This window comes from Phalacrocorax aristotelis, chromosome 14, assembly GCF_949628215.1.
Source record: "Phalacrocorax aristotelis chromosome 14, bGulAri2.1, whole genome shotgun sequence".
Taxonomy (NCBI): domain Eukaryota; kingdom Metazoa; phylum Chordata; class Aves; order Suliformes; family Phalacrocoracidae; genus Phalacrocorax; species Phalacrocorax aristotelis.
The window spans coordinates 5607134-5627950 of NC_134289.1; the positions used below are offsets into that span (position 1 = coordinate 5607134).

At 38.1% G+C, this 20817-nt stretch overlaps 2 protein-coding genes across 11 annotated transcripts in view; one reads left to right on the top strand and one right to left on the bottom strand.

The window, feature by feature from the left end:
- Positions 1-20817, top strand: part of CTNNA3 (catenin alpha 3) — a 562887-nt gene that overhangs the window by 186555 nt on the left and 355515 nt on the right. Inside the window, exon 1 of one of the 9 annotated variants that reach the window (XM_075109800.1) lies at positions 5157-5240. The exons of the other annotated variants lie outside the window; for them this stretch is intronic. Coding sequence (XP_074965901.1) covers positions 5196-5240 — 45 coding nt within the window. The 5' untranslated portion in view covers positions 5157-5195. Of the gene's footprint in view, positions 1-5156; positions 5241-20817 lie in introns of those variants that run through there. 9 annotated transcript variants of the gene reach the window in all.
- The window catches only part of LRRTM3 (leucine rich repeat transmembrane neuronal 3), an 89477-nt gene that overhangs the window by 5997 nt on the left and 62663 nt on the right, over positions 1-20817 (bottom strand). The gene's annotated exons all lie outside the window — the stretch shown is intronic.

The following is a 20817-nucleotide window of genomic DNA, read 5'->3' on the forward strand; positions in this document are numbered from 1 at the left end:
CCACAGATTAAAAAGAAAGTTTTGTTTGTTTTAAAATGAGACTGAGAATTTGGTTCTGGCTTCTCTCTAGCAGTTCTGGAGATCTGCAGGAAATAGGTTCTTTTATCCAGACTGCAGAAGTATATCCACAACTAAACAGATGAGAACTGGTTAGGAGCGGAATGCTTCTAGCTACAGATGAATATCTTGGCAGTCAGCAAAGACAAGAAAGGTTCTAGCAAAGGTGTACAGCATTGATTAAGCTTCTGGTGTTGTGGCTGTGTTCTTATCTGATTGCTTGACCTTGGCTTGGCTTGCCTTTCATAAGAAACAGAATTGCTTTTTTTCCCCTCCCAAATTCACTGTATTTAGAATTAGAGGCAATATTTTCAGCCTAAGGATTTTGGTATTCTGTTAAATTTAATGGACATGGGGTGTTCAGACCTCCTGGGGGATTTGAAGACTTGGCCACAGAATCCTGGAAATGAAAGCTTGGAAACTAAAGGCATAAGGGCAGAGCCACAGATCTGGAGTGGCTTAAGCATGTAGGCATGTTAAAATACAGTAGGGCAAAGGAATATTATCCATGGAGATGGTAGAGATAAGGAGCTGAAAAACAGAAGATCATGAACAGGAGGGATGAAAATAAGTAAACCAGGTTGTACACTGAAATAAGAGAATGAAATGAGCTGAAGGATGGAAGCAATAGAAGTGATGCAGTTGTGATATATAATTCCGAAAATGTACAGAATATAGGAATGTCATTACAACATAGTCATGGGAATATAATATGTCATCATATGGTCAACATATGAGAATGAAATCTATTTCATATAGAAGTCAGGGGAATTTCACTGCTGGCTTCATTAAAATAAAAAGGAACAAGCCCTTTTAATATATACCAGGGAACCATAAAGGTTTTATTGACGTGAATCTAAATTAAATGCTTCATTCACAGAATCACAGAGCGGCAGGGGTTGGAAGGGACCTCTGGAAATCATCTTGTCCAACCCACTGCTTGAGCAGGCACCCCCAGAGCAGGGGGCACAGGACCGCGTCCAGGCGGGGTGTGAATGTCTCCAGGGAAGGGACTCCACAGCCTCTCTGGGCAGCCTGTGCCCCTGCTCTGGCACCCGCACAGGGAAGGGGTTTTTCTCATGTTCAGGTGGAACTTCCTGTGTTCCAACTTGTGCCCGTTGCCCCTTGGCCTGTCATTGGGCACTATTGAAAAGAGTCTAGTCCCATCATCCTGACACCCACCCTTTAGATATTTATAGGCATTGATGAGATCCCCCCTCAGCCTTCTCTTCTCCAGGCTGAACAAACCCAGGTCTCAACTTTTCCTCATAAGGGAGGTGCTCCAGTGCCCTGATCACCTTGGTAGCTCTCTGCTGGACTTACTCGAGGAGTTCCACATGACCACTGTGAAGAATACTGTTATTTCAAAAAACCTCAAAACAAACCTGATACTTTAACATCCATTAGTTTGTCTTTATGATTATTTGCCATATTATTTAAATTTATTGGAGGTTAAATTTTGATTTTGATGTGCTATTTTGGAATCCTTATGCATGTAAACCAGAAACAGGCTTGGAAGGAATAAAATACCTTGGGTTTATTAGATAAAGAATATATTAGAATAAATTATAATTAATATATTTTAGAAAGCTTATCTAAATAGGCTCTTTCATGAATCTTAACAATCTGATTTCAGACTTTGAATTACGAGTGAAGGCAGTTTCTGTCTTCATTTGGGAACCCCCTGAATTCCTGGTTTCTCTCCTGTATCCTATACCTGTGAACCTCCCTATTGAATGTTGTTCTCAGCAAAGCGTCACTGAACCCATTTTATTAATATTTACTAGCCAACATTTCCCGGATATCTTTGATGCTTCTCTGAATACCCGTTTCGCACCAGCTTTCTTATTTGCAAATCATTTGTCAAATTATGCTTTGGTTTTGCTACCTCTGTTGTCTCAACCCCATCTCAACCTCCCAACTTGCCTACTTCAAACTTCATTGTGCTGTTCTCCTTAGCATGGTCAGACACATTTTTACCTGTTTTCCTCTGTGACCCTCTATTTTCCCATATTTCTCATATGCATGTTTCCCATCTCGTCCCCTGCTTTTCCCTAATGTTTCTCTAAGTCTTCGCTTCACACAATGCCTGGTGACTTCTGTATCTGCCTTTTGCTCTCCAGTGGCTCCATCCCTCTGCCAACCCACTGGTTCTGCCTATCCCAAGCTCATTCCACTGAAATGCATCTTATCCTGCTCTCTCTGAGAGCTGTCTCTTGTAGCCAGAACTACCTTGCATAATGGGGGCTTTAGGCACACTTTCTCAGTTCTTCCCGTCTGCATCTTTTCCATACAGTCCTCCATAGGTCCCCTTTTGTTCTTGTATGCAACGTCGCTGGGCATTGTAATGCCTATTCCAGGTTTCACCACAATCTTTTCAGAACCTTCTACCCTGTTTTCTATGTCCTGGTTTTCTCTCAGGAGGAACTGAGTTTCCCCAAATCCTTTTGTTTTGTGCTCTAACGCCGTTTTTCCCCTAAAAGGGCTATATTAACTTGATTGTTTCTTTCTCTTCTCTTGCTATAAGATGCAGAGAAAATGCTATGTGAGAGTGTAACCCAAAAAGTCATGTTCCACTGCTGCTGGATTATAGCAGTTCTGTGAATTTTTGGACTTGTGTTAGTAACTACTTCTTGTTCTGAATGGAGAAAACCAGTAGAATATACACCCCAGGTGCAGTGTAGTAGCCTTGCAGATACCCTGCTCCTTAGTGATTCCTGTTGTTTTTTTTCCAATAACCTAGGTAGGTTTTGGAATATTTGCAGGGTTCTGTTTTGTGGATAAAGTTGCACAAGAATTACCTGAACACTGATTCAAGCTTCTTAACTGGCTTCTCCTTGAAGCTGAGTCCCTGTTCCTTATGGAGTCTTAGGACAGGACTGTAGCAAGATTGTCCTGTACTTTCACCTGTGTCTCCTGCCCCTGCACCCCCACATTTAAATCCCCTCTGTGATTTAGGCAGGTTTTGCATGTAACAAGTCCCTTATTTTCTCTCTTAAGTAGCATGTCCAATGCTTTCTGTGAAAGCCCTAGACCTGTCTGATAGGTACAGTTAGAAGAAAGTACCTATCTAATTGTGGTCTCATCCCATTTCTTTCATTGTGAGCTTCTTCAAGCAAGTATTTACTTAAAAGTGATGTGCCCTGAAACAAGGAAAATTAAAGTTAAGTTTTTGTTAAAGGGATAGGTAAAGCTCTTACAGCCAGTTTGTGACAGTCATGGATTTACAGTTCAGGTCCTCCTAGCATCTCTACCAAAATGTAACTCAGCTGTGGCGGTAAGGTACCAGAAGTTACTTTTGTTGTTGCTGGTATTTGCATACACTGTGAGGAGGCCTTAGTGTGAGGCAGTGAGTACCTTGGATTAAACTGCAGTCCCTTTAAAGTACTGAAAATACATGGCTGCAAAAATTGCTTTTTAGATATTTTTAAAGATCTTAGTCTTCCTTTAAACTCCTAAATTATTAGGTGATTGTTCTTCAAAACTTGTGCCTGCATATTTTCAACCTTTCAAAGTCCAAATTCTAAAGGCCTGGGAAAGGGCACTATGCTGTTAGATCAGCTGGTGAGAACTTCAGGATGAAATGTCACAAGGTGTTGGTATTAACTCACCCAGCCTTACTTGCGAATGGCAGGGAGGAGTTGTGCAAGTGAAGGAATGTTTTCAATCTTTCTGCTTCTCGCAAAATTCATTTCTGCTCAGTTCAGGCTGTAATTAAAACCTACCATAATTGTAAGCAGTGACAATAGCTTTCATCAAATTGCAAAATTTTTCTTCACACAAATGTTAAGTTAATGCACTTTTGGTGAGGGAGAATCTTGTTTTCTATTCAAAGAGCACATCTGTGCAGATGTACATTATTTCAACTTGAAAATTTCTTTTCTGTTGCTCAAGAACACTTTGTTCTGCTACGATTTTCCTTCTCTTCAGTAAATCTGGGCAGTAATTACAGTAGTGATATGTTTCATGTGCTCTGATTGGATTTGGTAATTTTTGTATTCCAGTGTGTTTATCTCTGGTTACCTAAATTGGGGTCCCACATTGTGAGAAATAAATGCAACTGAAAGCAAGCATGTATTACTATGCATGTGTTTTGTGCCCAATCTTCACTTGCGTGTTAGACTAAACATGTGCCGTAACTGTACCTTCTTACCAGAGAAAGGCAACAAGTGAGGAAGGAAAGGACAGGTGAGAGGTCTGCATCATATCTGTATTTTAAGCTTTTTAAACCATCTGTTCAGTCACACTGAATGTGAGGGCCAGTTGTCTCCATGGCAATATAAGAAACATGTTATTTCAAAGCTGCTTTTAGACTTTACTTGTTCTAGTGGCTGAATGCCCTGTGTTTCTATTGATACCAAAAAAGAAAACGCTTTAGTAAGTGCATGGTTAGAATTAGAGTCCATCAGTAATAGTATTCTTATCTGTTGGATGTTTAACATGAATTTTAAGTAATTTGTGATATTGCTGCATATTCCCTGGGAGAGGAAGGTGGTGTTAAGAAGTAAAAATCACCTTCAAAAGCAAAGGCTGGTACTTTTGAACCTTTGTGTTGAATGTTAGACATGTACACAGTAAGCTGATTTTTTCTGAGGGGTGGGAGAGGGTACAGAGAGCGTTCAACCACTGTTGAGTACCATGAGTAAACCATGCAATTTTTTTTTGTGTCCGTGTAGATTAGGCATCTTAATTTTAAAGTAGAGGGAATTGGCAAAAGTTTTTCAGCAAGTTGAATATACCGGTTTTGACAATGGCCTTTACCAGTTTTTGAAATACCAAAGTGAACAGCTGCTAACAGCTGCTGCAGAGTATCACCCCTTTCTTTTTAGTTAGAAGATAAAGAAGAGGAGGAAGCAGAACTAAAAAGGTTTGCTTTTCATTCTGACACAGTTCATTGGGGTTCAGATTAAGAAATAGTGAGCTGTGGTTTCCTAGTTGCTGGATATTGTCTTGCATGTTGATTGTTTTCTCAAAATTTGAACAGGATGACATTTGCTTAACATCTTTTCTTCCTGCAAAGAATGTGACATTTGTGGGATGAGAACAACTTGTGACTTGATTAGCTTTAATTGCTTGCTTGTCTTTGAAAGGAGTATGGATTTCATTTCATTTTAGTTAGACATTCAAGTTAGTTATTAATGTTAAAGCATCAACAAGTTATAAATACTGTTCTGCCCGAAAAGGTAAATATCTGCCCTGCCTTTTTGAGGTTTCTTAATTTGTTTGTGGGGGTTAACTTCATTTGGTTTGGGACTTTTTTGTTAGTTGTGAGTTGTTTGTGGTTTTTTTGGGGTTTGGTGTGGTGGTGTTATTTAAGTAACACTCCAAGTTCTGATGTAGTAAATTGAATTAGGGAAGTAGGTATGAGACTGATTATGAATAAAAATTTATCCTTTCAGTTGATGCATTGTTTGAAATGTGCTTTATAATATTTAATAATGAAGTGTATATTGCCCTAATGTATTTCTAAAAATGATTTTACAATTAGATCCGTATCTCTTGAGAACTATCCTTTTTAGGTTTCTCTTTTCTTTTTTTTTATTTGTATAGTAAACTTGGTGTTTATTGATAGGCTCTGAAGGTGTAATTACTGAAGTATCATTTAAAAAATACAGCTTTGAACTTTGAGATTAAAAGGAGATCAACACAGATAAAGCTTACTTTAGATATTGGATAAATGATGGATTCAAAGTATTAGCTAGCAAGCGTTTGTTACATATAGAAAAAGCTAGCTATTTTTGTCTTACTAAAGTGTGTTGCAGCTTGGAGAACTTGACTATCATGTTGTATCTTAGTTATAATTCATTATTTAGCAATCAATAGATAATCTTAAAATATGAAGAATTTGCATGAATAAAAAGCACATGAAAAAATACATCTTTGAAAAGTAAATAATGTAGAGACACCTCAAAGAGAATGTAAGCCACACAGAAGTAGGTAGATGTGCATATGTTGTATGCATGCACTTGTAAGCCTTGTGCACAAGCCCTAAAAGAGGTCAGTGCAGCTCTTTCCCTTCTCCTCTGAAAGTTTCAGAATACTAAAAAGGAAACTAGACTTCATTGGTATATGTAGAAGGAAAGGGAGATGAATGAAGGGAACCAATGAGATGAGTTTTATTTATATTAGAGATTTGTTTCATATTTAGGGGAGGTCTAGCTCCCTTAAATAAAAAACCCCAAACAAACAAACCAACCAAAAATAACCCCAAACCCCAAACTATTGCATCATAGAGTTGAAGACACAATGTGTTGCAGTGAATTTAAGAAAAAGTTGTCCAAGCTAAACATTAGAGTACCTTGTTTAGTTAAATGCCCTAGGGCCTGGTCATGCACGATGTCTTGCAGAACCTGAAGGGAAGGCTTTTTCTTTACTACAGCTCTGTGGAGGGTAAGGTCTGTGTACTATGTTCTGTGGTGGTATTCTTAATGAGCAAAACATGCTGAAGAGTGGCTGTATATGCAGTATCTAATCAGTTATGGCACAGACTCGGTTGTTTTTACAGATTTTCCTTAAACGTCATTGTTTTGGTTGATAGTTGAACTTTCTGGCCCGTCGTAGGGCTATAAGTAGGTTTTATGAGGACTGTATTCCTCAAAGGTTAGATTCTCATATATTGGATAGGCTTGTGCAGAGTGTGATTAATATGATCCTATTTCTTTATCCTTCTCTAATTATTTTAATGTAACAAGCAATTTCAATATCCCCTAAGTGCTATAACAGGCAATCTCATTACTTTTCATCAGGCTTGTTTACAGAGAAATAAAATGGCAGCAAAACAAATAACGCTGAATAAACCAGAAGTTGAAGTATTACCTACTCTGAGTATTCAGAACCACGAGTCAGACTCCGAAGAAGTCATGAGCCTACCTTAAGAAAAGGAGTTATTTTTGTTGATATAATCCTTAGCTTCTTGTTTACTTTTTGGTGTGTGAGTAGTTGGGGAATATTGTATAGCTTTTGTATCTAACTATGAAGACTAGGTTCTAACTTCAGTGAAAGCTGAAGTTCTTAAAGCAGTAGTAGGGGCTTTAGGAGATATCAGGAAACTTGATAATACTGACAATACAGATGTCTTCCTTTTTCCACTTTGCCCTTTCTCTCTGTTAGCTCCCAAGTGTTAAGCTCATTCTTACTTCTCTTGTTGTATTGTTTTCCCTCTATTTCTGTCTTTAAGAGGAAGCATCCTTATTATTAACCATAGTAATAATTTGTGTAACCTCTCCATCTTCCAATTATATTGTTGTTGGCTGCCATTAGTCTATTAATCTATTCGCTTTTGCTTTTCTTTCTATTCTACTGTATCTCTGGCTACTTTTCATTAAGGTGCCCTAATGCTCTCTTTCCTTAAGTGTCATATCCCAAAATATGCTTTCTTGACTCCCGGAAAGTAGACAGGAAAGCCTGGTGGTGCTGAGACAAACTCACAGTGAAACCATCTGCTGTGGTTTTAAATTTTGAGCATTAGCTTTTAGCCCTTGATACTTAAACAGTTACTCTGCTGAATGCATGGTGATTGTGGGTTTCATAGTGCCTGTAGTCTGATCCTGCAGACTGTTGCATGCAGTTGTGACTCCTGTACCAAAATGAGCTAATAAAACATCTGTGTAGTTAATCTAGCGTTTGTATAAATTGGAGTTATATGGGCCAACAGGTGCCAGGGCCAAAAGATTTCTAAATCTGAAGGGAAAAGAACTTGTGCCATCTCCGAGACCAAGGAGAAAGCCTTATTTACTTGCTAGTTTGATTTTTCTCTCAAAATTCTGTATGTAGAAAACTGAGTTGAAGACAAACTTGATGTATTTAGTTTGAATTCTGTGTTACTGATAGCTTGAGTTTAAACTGGGGTACCAATTTAGAAACGAATTTAGAAACCACAAAAACCAACAACAGAAACCTGACGCTCTTCTAACGTTTCTGGAGAGGAGGTTTGCAGTCATACCTATAGCTGACAGAATCCTGTCCACAGTGTTTTTGTAACTGAAAAGTCATCACACAGTCTCAGCAACACAAGCGTGCTGGCAAAGCCCTTCACGCAGATGCAGCCACGCTTAATTTCATTATCTTAGCTTGTACTGGTCAGGATGTTCTTCAGCCGGTGTGGGCTGTCTACTGTTGGATTGTTCTGATGAGTATGATTGCTATTGCAGCTCTCAGCTGACTTTCAGTAATATTGAGGCATTCGATGGTCAGTGACATGTTATGACATGAGGAATGTTCCTGTGTAATGAAATCTCAAATCCCAGGAGCCTTAGGAAGGTGTAAGAAAGGTTAGACAAACCCCAATACCTACCCCCTCCTCAACCTCACCTTACCCTTCTCTTGTACCTGTTTGTACTGCTGCGTTATTTTGTGAGGCAATGCTGATCAATACTTGAGGTTGGCCAAAGCATACCTAGATATATATGGCATGTGTGGATTCATTTAAAAGGCGTATAATGTCTCTTTGGATGTAGGAAACGACTTAGGAAGAATGATAATGTTAAGCGTGTGGGTTTTATGTCATTCTCAAGTGTGTTGCAATATAAAATCCTCTTTTTACACTTTAAACAATCAGTTTCCATGGAGTGGTGTCCTCTTCTGCACAGTGTTCTCAAACAAATTAATAAATAAAATTTAAAAATGTAACTTACATTCATAGCTTGCATCAGCTTATGGTATGAGTAATATTATTTCAGTGACTAATCCAGACATACCTGTCAGAGATGGAAAACTTATACTGAGACTGCTGTAATCCATTTGCTGCTTTTTTTTTTAATGGTTCCAAAGTCCCTTGAACTACCTGACTGAAATCCAAATGTGCCCCATGTGCTGAGTTTTGCATGTAGGTCTTTAAATTAGTTGGAAGACATAGACAGATTCCCTTGGGATTCAATCATTTGTTGAGGCTTAAATGGCTTATATATTGTAGGAAGTATTTTATTTTTAAAATCTATTTTGCATTGTGTAGTGCATCGGTTCTCATTGAAAAACCTGGTACATGCTGCACAGAATACCAGATATTCTTTCATCTTTCCTCTCTTGTTCCCTTTTCCCACCAAGCTGATAAAAGCTAGTTTTTGTTCCTGTTGTTGCTCTGAAGTACAGTTTGCTTTGCTGAAGAAGCAAGAGGTGGGAACTCCTGGCTTGGCTAGAGGCAAGTTAGTGCTCTCAGTGGTAATTTGCAGCTCTGCGTTACAGTGAGTGTCGTGCTGAAACTCAGGCAATGCCAGGGCATTGCAGAATGGGGGGTGGAGGCAGACAGGCTGAGGGGGGTTAGCTTGGGTGTACACAGCCACAGAACAACAGTTAGGGAGTAGGAGTCATTGTACTGTGAGGTGGGTTTGTGTTGATCGAAGAGCACAAGTGAGGAGTGGGAAGAATTGGATAATCATGTATCTGTCAAAGAATAACTAAAATAGGCAAAATGGTAAAATAGCAATTCTCCATATAGTTACCATTACACTTTAGTTAAATAACTAGTGTATTCCTCTTTTCTAATTGTTTGAGCAAGGGCATTTTCATGTATCTTAAAAACCCCTTTTGAATGATGCCAAAATGCTAGTGCAGTTTTGGCAGAGGGTCTCCTGGATTGAAGTCCTCTTCCTTTGTTAGTGCTAGGAGAATTGACATGGTCACCCAGAGAGAAACTTGCTAAAGGATATTGGGAGAGACAACTCAAAACACAGAAGAATTTAAAGCTGAAGTAAAATTTCTAACTGGAAACTTATTAAAAAAAAAAGAAATTAACATAGCTAAAAGAAAAAATAGGGAAATTTACATTTAATGTTCAAATGAAATACTGATTTAACAGACTCAGTTCTTGGAATTTACCATGCAATGAGCAGTGTTTTGTTTATTTCTACAAAATGTTGTAATTTCATAAACTCACCTGAGTGAAGTATTTCCAGTTACATTAGTGAATAAGCTCTGCATAATTATTTGAGTAAATTAAAGATCTTTGTTAAAAGTTGAATGATATTATAACAAAAGTCTAATACTATATGCAGCTTGAAAAGCAAGAGCAGGGGTTAATATAATTTATATATCTCATGGATGGGGAGCATGGGATATACAGTTCTTTCAGCTCTCAGGAAAGGTTCTTAATAAGGTCACTGTTTACCTGAGAAATATAAAATTGCTCTTTTCTGATCTGACAGTAGTAATGATACAGCATTTCCTTCCTTGAGCAAAACAGCCACTACATATCTTGTTTAATATTTGTGTTAAATATTTTTTTAAACTGCTTTGCCTCTCTGCGTGTGTTTGTGGCCTTCACATTATATTTTATCACTGTATGATTCTAGAGAGAAAAAGCTCTACTACGTTCCCAAGCAGTATATGCTAGATTGTTTCTGTTGATAAGAAGTATTAATATTTGCACTCGTTAAAATATTTGTGTGTATCAGTTGTGCTGCTCCTAAGGTATTTGCATGGTACTCAGGCTGGATGTTTGTATATTGTCCATAATTAAATTATTCTTTAATGTAGGACAACAAATTTTGCAGGACAGGAGAGTGTTATTTGGCCTATTTAATATTAATTCTTTTAAAATCCAGGCCAAACATTCAAAACATCAAGTGGCAGTTTATTGATAGCCAGGCTGTTCGTCATCCTTTTAACTCTTAAATGCTGCACTAATTAGTTACTGTGGCAGATTTTCAGGAAAAACCCAGTAAACAAGGGAGCATAGGCAATACACTGTGGCGGTTGTGTGCAGGCAAGGGACCAAAGCTGAGTAAAGTAGTTTTTAAAACAAAACAAAACAAAAATCCTGGAAAAGTTGTCGTAGACCTTTTTGTTCATGCTGGTTTGCATGGTTCGTAGAATTAGGGCTGGAATTTGGAGTTCTGGATATCCAGGGGACTCATCTGCTTAGCCCAGTGTGGTAGTTACCAAAAGCCATTTGGAGGCTGCTCTGGGATCTCTGTACAGCTGACTCCTCTATAGCCCTCCTGGTACAGGAACTTGGACAGGACTAATATAAAAAAGTGCCTCGTTCAGTCTCTATCTGGGTTGTTGATACCAGTGGTATTCCTTTCAGACTTGTGCAGGTAAAGTGTATTTCCCCTTTAAAGAAATCCCCCAGTAGTGAGGGAAATTGTTTAGGATATTTATTTAGAGCCAGACAGTTAAACCCAGTCACTTTGATCTTTTCTAGTACCCAGTCATGCAAATATGTTTACTTTCTTATATTAACTGTGGAAAGAGACATCAATACATTCTGTGATTCTGTTTTGGTTAGCATGTTTTCTTTAGGTCAAAATGGAGTTATGTTGCTGCGATAAAAGCAGCAGCTTGTACTGGTTTTGGTATTGTAGGTAGGCAGAGGATGGTTCTCTTCAGAACATGCAACCTGAGGTGTTAAAATCTGTATTAAAAAAGCCCACATATATAGCAGGAGCCCAGCACGAGTTTAAAGGAACACACAAAATGGGTGATGAGCAGCACTGCCTGCACTTCTGATAGGTCTGGCCTGGAGAAAAAGAATGGAGCCTGAATATTTTTGAAACAATGAAAATATTACGGAATATGTAAATAATATATTCCACTTCTGTAATTGCATATCAAACCTTCCACAGAATTTACAAGAGAAGACATGTGCCTGTTCAGATAGCTCATTTGCTGTTAGAACAACTGAGAAAACTCGGTGGGAAACAAGACAAACTTAGAGGGCTCAAAAGCTAGGCATAGTAAACCCGCCTAGCTGTGTGTAAGGAAAAATTAAATACAGGTATACTAGATGTCCATCAGGCTGCTTGGCTTAGTTGTCAGTATTTACTGTCTGCAGGAGGTAGCAATAGCAGGGGAAGATTGTGCTGGTAATAAAGGAAATTACCTTCTGTATTTGAGAAATATGAGGATGATATGTGAGCCATCCCTATTAATGGGTGTGTGCTTGTTAGAGATAATAAGGTAGGACTGCTTTTCAAAATGTTGAGAAATGTACATTCTAAAGCCTGCATGCTCTACCTGCGCTAGCTCTAGGCAGCTCCTGATGATAGAATATGGATTTCCATTTAGATGGAAGTTCAAAAAACTGAGAGATGTTGGATACACAGTGAATTAGAATGAAAAATAATTTAGGACTTCTGAAATTTTTCACAGCACTGAAGCATTTTCATTTTGAATTACAATTATTTTGTTCTGATTTTGTTGCACGCTATTAATAATTAAAGTTGCAGTAATACAAATTATCAAAAAATATTTTTCAAAAGTTAGAGTTTAAAAATGGCAACAGTGTACTAAAATCATAATGAGAACATTTTGATCTAATCCAAATGTTCCAGCATTTTTAGTGAAGTATTGGGGATAGATTTTCCTTTCTTTTTTTAAACGCCTTTCATCACTTAGCATTTTCTGATAGGAAAACGCATCCATGTGTTTTTGACCAATTCTGAGTACCTTGAGTATAATTCCAAGGATTGGCTCCTTTGCTGAGGACAGATCATGGCATTATCATGATGGTGTTCACCAAGTACTGTCATATCTCATCTGAGACATCACATTCAGCCACAAAAGTCAACCTAGCAACAATAGATCAAGTTACTAATAGTAGTAATGCAACGCTTAGTGGCTGTTACTAATTAAAGGACTTAATTAAATTGTCATGAAAGGATATAGATAATCATTATGTCAGTTCTTCTTTATCATCTGGCTGTTTCAGCAAACCATTGTGGTATATGCTATGCACCAGTATGTGGCATGGATCTCCCCTTTTTCTTCCTTTCAATTTCTTTAGGCATTTCCAGGTTCTCTCTTTTGGAGTATAGCGATAAAAAATAGGTGCAGGCTTTGACTTGTCTCATATGAAGGACTCTGATGCCACTTATTATATACAATATTAGGAGTTTTAAGGCAAAAGATGTTATGAATAACATGGCTTTATGTACTCATAAATTTCTGTTTTAGTATTTATTACCCATAAACAAAAAGGTCAATTAGCATGAGTCACTTTTTTGGAGTGTTCTCTTGCATGGGACTGCTGACAACAGAACAGTATCAGCTTACTTGCATTTGCTTGACTTTGATTCACAGCTCAAGCAGCGTTTTGTCAGTCAAGGAAGAACAGGATTTTCCTCCATTTGGTTAGTCACCATGGAGTGCTCTTGTCGTTCTATACGCTGGGCAATACCAGTGCACTTCTGAAAAACTGCTTTCGAATTAGAGGATGCTGGCATGCATTTGGACCATTCCCTGTGAAAGTGCTGCATGTTCAAAGTAATGTTTGAGTCTGATTTTAGTAGTCATGCAGCAGATTCAAGGCTTCATTGACAGAAGGATGTATGACCTTAGATGGCACTTAAGTGGATGCTAATGCACCTGAACCAGAGAGAGCAACCCCGAGTCGTCTTCCTTAGCTCCTGGGGTGCTGCAGTTCAGTGTTATTTGTGGACTCAGAACCATCCTAATTTGACCACCAGGGAATCCATCAGCTGTGCTAAGTGGTATTTGGATCTGGAAGCTGGATTAAGTGGTGCTGAACACTGCAGGAATAGAAGATAGATGTTTGCTTACAACACTGTTTTTATGTGCTGACAGCACTGCATTTCATCCAAAGAATCTGAATAGACCTGAAGAAGGGCCAGTATGGGTGCTTGATGAGCCTGTATCTTTTGAGAGACCACTGTGTGATTCCACAGAGAATTGTCTTATTGTCTTGGTTAATGTTACCTCTTACAACCCCCCCACCCCCACCCTGCTTAAGTCCATCATCTTTGAAAACCTTTGTGTAAAACTTTCATTATAAGAATTTGCATTAGAATGACCGAAGCATAATGAATTTCTAGTACAACTTTTCCAAAATCTGGATTTGCATGCTTTAGTGTGCACACCAGATGGGCTGAGAATCTGACCAAATTTCACAATCAGATCTCACAGGTAACATCTAATTAAATGTACAAAACGAATTTTTAAATGTTTGGGCAGTATTTCTTTAGGGTTATTTTAGAATAAATGAAAAATATTTTATATAACTTCATCCCACAGAGATGTTTTCTGCCTTTTTAAAGAATAGTTTGCTATTTATCATTTTGTTCCTTTTGGTCATATGCTTTGCACATTAAAAATAGATGAACAGAGAACTATTCAGCTAAGCTAACCGAAGATGCAGATGGCTAGTACAGAAATCTGCCAGTCTTTCAAATCTATATTGGAAAATTCCTCATGAAAGACTTTTGACCTTGAAGCTACTGAAGCTAACTAGGATGGATCACATGTTTGTTTTCTACCAATGGATTTTACAGTTGTACAGACACAATTTCTCTAACCTCGTGAATGTTAATGACGCATTTTATAAATCACATGAGGATTCAAAAATAGTGGTATAGTTCAGGGAAAGGATTTGATTACAAGGAAACTCATGTAGATTTCGGTGCTGTTCATAGAGTTCATTTCTTTATGCACCGAGCCAGTGGTACCTGCTCTGAAATCAGGCCAGCTGGCTTTGGACACCTAGAGGTCTATTGGAAAACTTTGTGCCTCCACAGTGGCTTTGTCCCAGCCACAAAAGAAGGTCCTCACTTGTAATTTGCCTTCCACAGAGCTGCCTGGGCAGCCACAATCTTTGACTTTATCTGCACTCTGAATCTGGTGTTGATAGGAAATGGATCTGGGGAAGGCAAACTGCTGCCCAGAAAAGATTCCTTTTTCCCAGGACCATTTCAGGACTTCATGGAAACTCTTAGTTTGGCACTCTGTTGGAAGAGAAAGGTGGTAAAATAATCATTTGAGTCATGATTTTTGAAAGATACAGCCAAATTATTGATTGTTGAAGGCAAATGCACTAATTTCACATGTATGAATTTCCGTAGTAAGTGAAGGCTGCCTTGAGAAGGAAGTTACTTGAAAGCAGACTGGTGTGGAGATTGATTTATGCTGCCGTGATTGCCCGAGAAAATGCTCTTGCTTTACTGTCAACACAAGGTAATCCTTGGTAGTTTTCCTGCCAGTTAAAATAATACCAAGCTTGCATTGTGTCTATCAGTGTTTTCACCATTCCCCAAGGTATCAAAGCCATGTCATATCTGAAGATGGTGTCCTTGGCAGTACAGTGAAAGGCACTGATGAGACTTCTGGATATTGGAAAATACTGAGCAAAGATACTCTGCTCAAGGAAGTAAATCTATTAGCCTACAGTCCAGTGCTCTTAAGGGAGTTTCTACATTGCACACTGTGGTACAGAGCTGCTAACTCAAATCCCAGAAACAATGTAGTCACATTAGCCCTGTGTGTCAGTAACACTGCCAGCCCGTTGCCTTTTGTTTATAAGCAAGCTCAGTCAGGGTTGGATTCCTTCCTTCCTCCATTGCTCTGTGTTCTACAGTGCAGACTTATGTACAATGTCTTTTAATTCTTTTAATAGTGATAGCTTAAAATTGGATTATATAGAAATAATAACTTGTAGCTTGAAATAAGAAAGCACAATGATAAAGAACACTGTATTCAGTGTTACCATTGTCTGAATGTTCCTGAGAGAAGGGATGGAAAAATTCTGTTGCAGCCTACTCCAGAGATAAGGCGGCAACTTGGAAAGAGTGTGACGAGGAAAGGAGGACCAATTAATTTTAAACTCAGGCTGTATCTGTAAGATACGCCACTCAGCGTTCTAGATACCCAGCTTTTTCAGTACATGCCGTCATTCAGTTTATGGAGTAAATGTAAAAATTGCAGTAGAGCTTTCAAAACGCTCCTGTGAATTCATTTTCTGAAAAGTAGTTATGCACGTGGAAGAAATTGACCCACATTATCTTTTTTGTTTAGAAAGAAAAGCTTTAACAAGGTAAAAATGAGAAGGGCAAAAATTATTTGCCATTCAGAGAAGTTATTGTATTGCTGGATGATGATTTGCATTACATTGTTGATATGTTCATTTGTTCTTCATGACATGGTCTGTTTTAAGCCATAAGAACAATATCTACAGCCTAATGGGATTTTCAGTTTCTGAGATTCTTTCTGTCCTGTTTTTTTCACCTCGTACGTGGTGCTTTCATGCATGTTGTTTGACTAAGAGAGAATGAGGAGACACAAACAAAAAAAACATCCTTAAAGCATTCTAGTCTCTATCCTTAATCTATGTGTCCTTTCTATTCCTTTCTGCCCCTGGAGATGTTTGAGCAACATGCGTTACTGCTTTATGTAACCTCTTTGCTTCCCTGCAGCAAACAGAGTCTCTAGACTATAGCATTTTTACTGCATGTGAGAAACCAGATTGTTATTCTTGCTGCATTTACTGTACTACTTTCACTGATACTGCTCTGCTGCCCCCAAGGTCTGAATGACATTGATCTGATGCTCACAGCCTAGAAATAATGCCAGTGTGAGCTGTACAGAAATCTCATGGATAGTGCAAGGTAATTATTAACTCTTGCAGCTTGTTCAGATGAATAAAGGAAGGTAAGGAAATTGCAACTTAGCCAAAATATAAGAAACATGATGATATTGCTCAGACAGGATCTCCACAGAAAAGCAGCACAAATGCTCATGTCCGAAGAAGGTTTTAAAAAGCTAAGCTTGTCTACCTGCCCAGTTGGAGCAGCAGTATTTGAGGGCCTTAATGCTAGATTTTCAGAGGTATGGGAATCTTCGCCATTGGTCAAGCTATGTATCTTTGTTAATTTCCTTGTTGAAAACACCCTTTTGGAGAAGAACTCTCCATCAATGAAACAGTCTTCCTGAGAAGTATTGTGGGTTTATTTTATTTTTTTAAAAGCATAGCATAATTTATTTCTATATCTCTCCAGTGTTGTTCTCCTTGGCCAGGGGTCGTTTTTAATCTCCCTGTTGTGCCGTGATCATAATATATTGAGTTCTGTGCAACATCAGGGTAGCTATTCAGATAGGTGCTTTTTCATTTCCTTTTCTCCTTTACCTGAGGTAACACAGCATTATTTCCAATGTAGTTTTGCTTGTTAGTGGCTCTCTCAGTGGGCATCCCTTTGTGGCACAGCACCTCGCTTGCAGGAACTCCATTATATGGACATGGTTACATGAGGATTGGCAGAGCTTTTTATCTATCTTCATTTTATTTTGTAATTAGGAATATGCCTGTTTGGTGGATTGTTCTAATGTCTAAAATCTCTGCAACAAATGTGTTTTTTACTGAATTTTGTGGACTTTTCTGCTTTGATGGGTAGAACTGTATGTCCTTTAATTTTTTTTTCTTCAGTGTTGGAGGATTATTAATACTTCTCAGCTGCCTCTCTAAATGTTTTTCTTCAATCAGGGCCTACTCTAACTTGATGGAACAGGTGGTTGCTTAACCAGCAAATCGTTTAACACGATGCCCCAGCCAGGATGTAGCTTCTTATAATTGAAAGACTCAAACTGCTCCTGCCAGCCATCTTTTCCCTTGCTCAGCATTGCACCACCGTTTCAGACAGAATGTGCAACAACAAAATAATGTCTCCAATATTAACCCTGTCTCATCCAAATCACCCAAATGTTTCTCGTATGTATTGTAACATTAAGGTGCCATAAAACTGGACAGGACCTGCTTTCCATGTCTCAGGCAAAAGTCATCCTTTTTATTTCTACATTTTTGAAGACCACAATCTCTGCTTGTCATTTTAGGGGGGAAAACCCCAACCCAAGCATATGGTTCCACCTTTATAATGTAAAACGCTGTTACTCAAGGACTCCAACGCCAGGTCATGAAGCGGACGTTTGGATTGTGTGTTGCTGAAACAGCAAGTGAATAGCCACTGTCATCACTGGGGCAGAAAGAGAGAGGCTCTTTATGTCCTCCTCCTTACCTAATGTCCTGACTGTCTCAAAGACTGGCCCTCCTTATTCTTATGTGGAGGCTGTGGCTGGCAGGGAAGGGAAATGGTTATCCAAGTGGGTCAAGGGCACATATAATGTCCATTTTTTTTCCTTAGTAATTTGAGGACATATTCAAACCCTGTAGGATACTTACTCATGACGAGTAGTTGTCAATACAAACCAGGCAACCAAGTAGGTGGTTTTTAACATATAAGACATTATTAACTTCCTGAAAGTAGTTGGCTTTGCTTTCCAGTCAAATAAATGGACTCCTCCATCACCTAAGCAGGCCGACTGCTCCATTGCCTGTATTATGATATTGTACACTAGCATGATTGTTAATCATATAAACATTATATCTGTAGGGCATTACAGGGTCTGTAAATCAACTGGTCTGTATTCTATGATGAAATCTTTAGTTTTGGTTCTTTTATTTACTTGTGGAAGTGTTTGCTATAAATTTAAGGCAGGTGGTTGTACCAAGATGCATAATTGGCAAAGTGAGATTGTTACCACCAGCAATCCTAATTTTCAGATTTGACAAATGTAATATATTTCCAAGTATTTATGGTGACCTACTTAGAAAAGATGCAGTACTGCTATTACCATTATATTTTTGTAGACATGCCAAATATAAAAGAAGTCTGATATTGTTACATTATAATATATTGTCCCTCTGGTTTTTTGGGTAAAGTGCTTTTCTCATGTACCAGTTAATAGTGTATGCAAAGAGTTTTTACCAGATGTCTGAAAAAGGATCCAAAAATGCTTTGTTCAGAACAAATCTAATGCTGATTGCCACTAAAGGGGGAACTGGGACCTCCAGTATAGTTCAGCCTTTGTAGTCCGAAGTAAGGAACTGGCAGCTTGTTTACACATAAATCTGCACTGAAATAACAGAAATTCCATTTAATTTACATCCTTTTTTTTTTATTTTTTTTTTTAATTGAAAGTCTTTGTGCAGAAAAATTTTAGCATAAAACTTTCCTATTCTGTTTTCCCTTTTTTTTCCTGGCTGAAGTTTAAACTGTAGAATACTCAAGAAGTTAAAGCCCTACACTTCAGATTGAAAAGGCTGTTTAGACTAGTTTTGTTTAAGCAGCAAGAGAACTATATACACATTTATTCTTGATGTTACTGGATGCTTATTGCCAAATTATCTTGCCTGATGTATAGGATGGGGATATTTAACCTAGTCGCCATTAGATACTCCTTTTCTCTTTTAGTTGTCAGTGTCTTACCAATTTCGTAGATATTTCATATTTTTGTTGCATTTACTGATGTCTGATATAGTAGTATATCTCTGTGTTCAAATAAGTGATAAGAATTGAGGACTGATATATCATCTTGGTATTGTATCTAATCTGTTATATCCTTTAAAGCATTATGGATGCTTTGATCAAATAATATTTTCAACTGACTACTGAATTAACAGCAAGAGGCAGACAGGTGTATTCACTCTCATTGACAAGTGCATTATTAGTCCTTGAATAATCCCATAAATCCAGGCTTCATATCACAGTCTGGCCTCTTTTATCTACAGGTTGAAATCACTCATTTATTAGAAATCAGGATGAGATAATTTACTAAATCAAGATTTCAGAGTATTGAAAGAGTTTTCAGTATTATTTGTTGTCCTTCCAGAAATCTTCTAGTTAATTGTGACATCAGGGCTTAATACACAATAGTGGCCTATCACACACAAAATCTCAGTTCTATATATGGCACTGATCATCTGTTTATTGTAAGTGATTTTTTTAAAAGCTGTAGTCAGATTTTAAACTGGCTTTATCTCTAACATCCCATGTTAAACTTTCCCATGTGTCCACCCTACATAGTTTCATTTGTCTACTAGCTGCAAGTTACACCTTTTCTGAACGAATGTGTTGAGTTACACTGTCGTTTGGTGTGTATAATAGCCTGGATTTGAAGTGTTTGTTAATTGGTTGTGATAATGTCTGTTAGGTACGTAAAAGTGGTACATAGAACATCTGCTCCTGTCACAGTTGGTGCCACTTTTCATCAAGATCAGCACTTTAAGCTGAATAGGAGGTTAATTAATATCAGCACTGGTCCAGTTGTGAAGAATTTTTCCTCTATGTACAACGGTGGTGCATTTGGCTAGTGTAACAGCACCAATCCTGATTTCAAGCCTGGCTGGCTGAAAGGTCCTTACACTTGTTCAATTTTTTAAGGAAATCCTTTGTGTTCCTGACCCCAGCTCTCATTTCTCTTGGGGTATGCTGCATTTCCAGGAGGGAATTGAAACAGAAATCTGATGAGTCCTGCCCTTGTAGAAATATTATGCTGTTATATTATTTCATGGCAGTTCTTATAATTCTCTTCATTTGTGCATATGTGTATTCTCATTTTTTACTTCAATACACACATAAAATACGACAGAGTTCCATTTGCTCTGGGAACTTTGATTTCCAATTTTCTTATCTTTACTTTTAAAATCTAAGTGTTTCATTAATGCCTATTTCTTCCACTAAGCTTTAAAAAGAGTGTATTTCGTTCTCAGCCTACAGCTACGACTGGTTAAAGCAATTTTCACAGTAGCTATAGACAAATGCATGGTAAGTGAATTAGCTTTTATTATACTCACAGTTGCTTCTCTTTTCTATTTGATTTCTGCATTTTCTTGTGTGAATTCTCAAATTCATGTATATTAAAATTGGAGAGAGATGATTTTAAAGCTGTATGCATGAATGTTTCCGAAGAGGTCACTCTGTGCTCCTGAGCTCTACGCATGAACAGTAGCGCTAGCATATCTCCATTTATTGAATGCGTGCAAGTGATCTGCGTAGCACGTTTGGCTCAGCAGGTCCAGCTTTCATTGAACGGAGGCAGTAGACATGCCTGACTCAGGAAATCTGCTTTGGGCATGGGCATGGGCCGTAACACAAAACATGCAATGTGTTTCAGGCTCCTTGTGGCACTTGGGGTACACGGTGTCATAATCACCATTTTTTACCTGGTAGCCATACAAACTGCAAACACTTTAGAAGAAATATG